Raw genomic sequence first — 1271 nt, 5'->3', positions numbered from 1 at the left:
CGGCTGCGTGCTGGGGGCCGGGGCTAGGCCGAGGGCTCCGCCCATCTTCCCCGCCCCCCCCCCCCACACGAAAGGGAGGTCGGGAGCAACCGAACCTGTTAACGGAACTTGGGGCGGGGGTGGGGCCAAAGGCATCTGCTATCCAATCATAGTCCGGGCGTGGGTGAAATCCAGCCAATTGCGTCCTTGGGGCTGGCAGCGTTTCGGCCGGCAGCATTCGCCCCCCGAGCCATCCGCCCAATGGCTGAGCGGAATCCGAGCGGAACGGCGCCTGGGTGGTGGGGCGGGGCCGCGCCCAGGCGTGCGAGGCGCGGGCCAATGAGCGGTGGTGGCGGTGGCCCGGGGGCGGGGTCCGGGGGCGGGCGGAGCCGGGTTGGGCCGTGGTGGCGGGGCCGTCTCAGGCCGCCGTCCCGCCCCTCCCGTCCGGCCGCCGCCGCCGCCGCTACCGCCACCGCCGCCTGGGGGGTTGGTTGAGGCGGACGGTGGGGTCCGGGCCGGAGTGTGGCGCCGCCGTTGCGAGGAGGAGAAGCGGGCAGGTGAGTGCTGGTGGCAGCCCCGCGCGCGCGGCCCGTGGGCTGAGGGGACAGTTGCGCCGCCGCCCCCCACGCTGAGAGGCCGCCCCTCGTCCGTCCGTCGGCGCCGAGGTCCGGCTGGAGTTCGGGCTGGCCATTCTGGGCCTGAGGCGCGGCGGGCGGGTTTGCGCGCGGGGCCGGGGCGCGGCGGGCCCCGGGGGTCGGTGGGCCCGCTCGGCCTGTGCCCTGACGGCCCTGTGGGGACTTGGGCGCGCGCCCTCCGACGTTGCCTTCCGAGCCTCCCGGGCTCCTGGGTGCTGGCAGGTGTCGGGAGCGTCTCCCCGCGACCACCCCTCGCCCTGGCCCAGGCTCGGGCCCGAGCCCGGGCCCTGGGCGCAGCCCTCGGGTGGGGCCCGGGCCCCTGGCGCGCGCAGGTCGCCGGGCTCTGCCTGCGGCCGGGTCGCGCTCATTTCCTTCCTCCCTCCCTCCCTCCGATCGCCCAGCCGCCCGGGGCGGAGGAGGTCGCCGTGGTTTGCTGGTTCCTGCGTCTCCAAAGCTCAGATGTTCACCGGGATGCCCGGGGACAGGTTCCTGCTTCTCTCCTGTCACCGGTCAGTTAGAAAAACAATCACAGAAAATAGGTCATGGTCCACACACGCAGCGCCCTACTAGGGAGAAGAATTCCGTGCTTTAAGAGTTTGCCATTACGGTGTTAAACTCTTCCTCCTCCTCGTGGCTCCAGCCTTGGCGATGCAACTC

At 72.8% G+C, this 1271-nt stretch overlaps 1 protein-coding gene across 1 annotated transcript; it reads right to left on the bottom strand.

The window, feature by feature from the left end:
- Positions 1-146: 146 nt before the first annotated feature.
- On the bottom strand, positions 147-1114 carry LOC106002978 (basic proline-rich protein-like; the record flags this gene model as incomplete). Its single annotated transcript, XM_013037717.1, has 1 exon — positions 147-1114. A coding segment is annotated over one exon (968 nt), but the record flags the coding sequence as incomplete, so codon positions are not given.
- Between the last annotated feature and the right edge of the window lie 157 nt (positions 1115-1271).

The sequence above is a fragment of the Dipodomys ordii genome, unplaced genomic scaffold (assembly GCF_000151885.1).
Source record: "Dipodomys ordii isolate 6190 unplaced genomic scaffold, Dord_2.0 Scaffold1000043619, whole genome shotgun sequence".
NCBI lineage: Eukaryota > Metazoa > Chordata > Mammalia > Rodentia > Heteromyidae > Dipodomys > Dipodomys ordii.
This window is presented reverse-complemented; position numbering and strand designations above follow the sequence as displayed.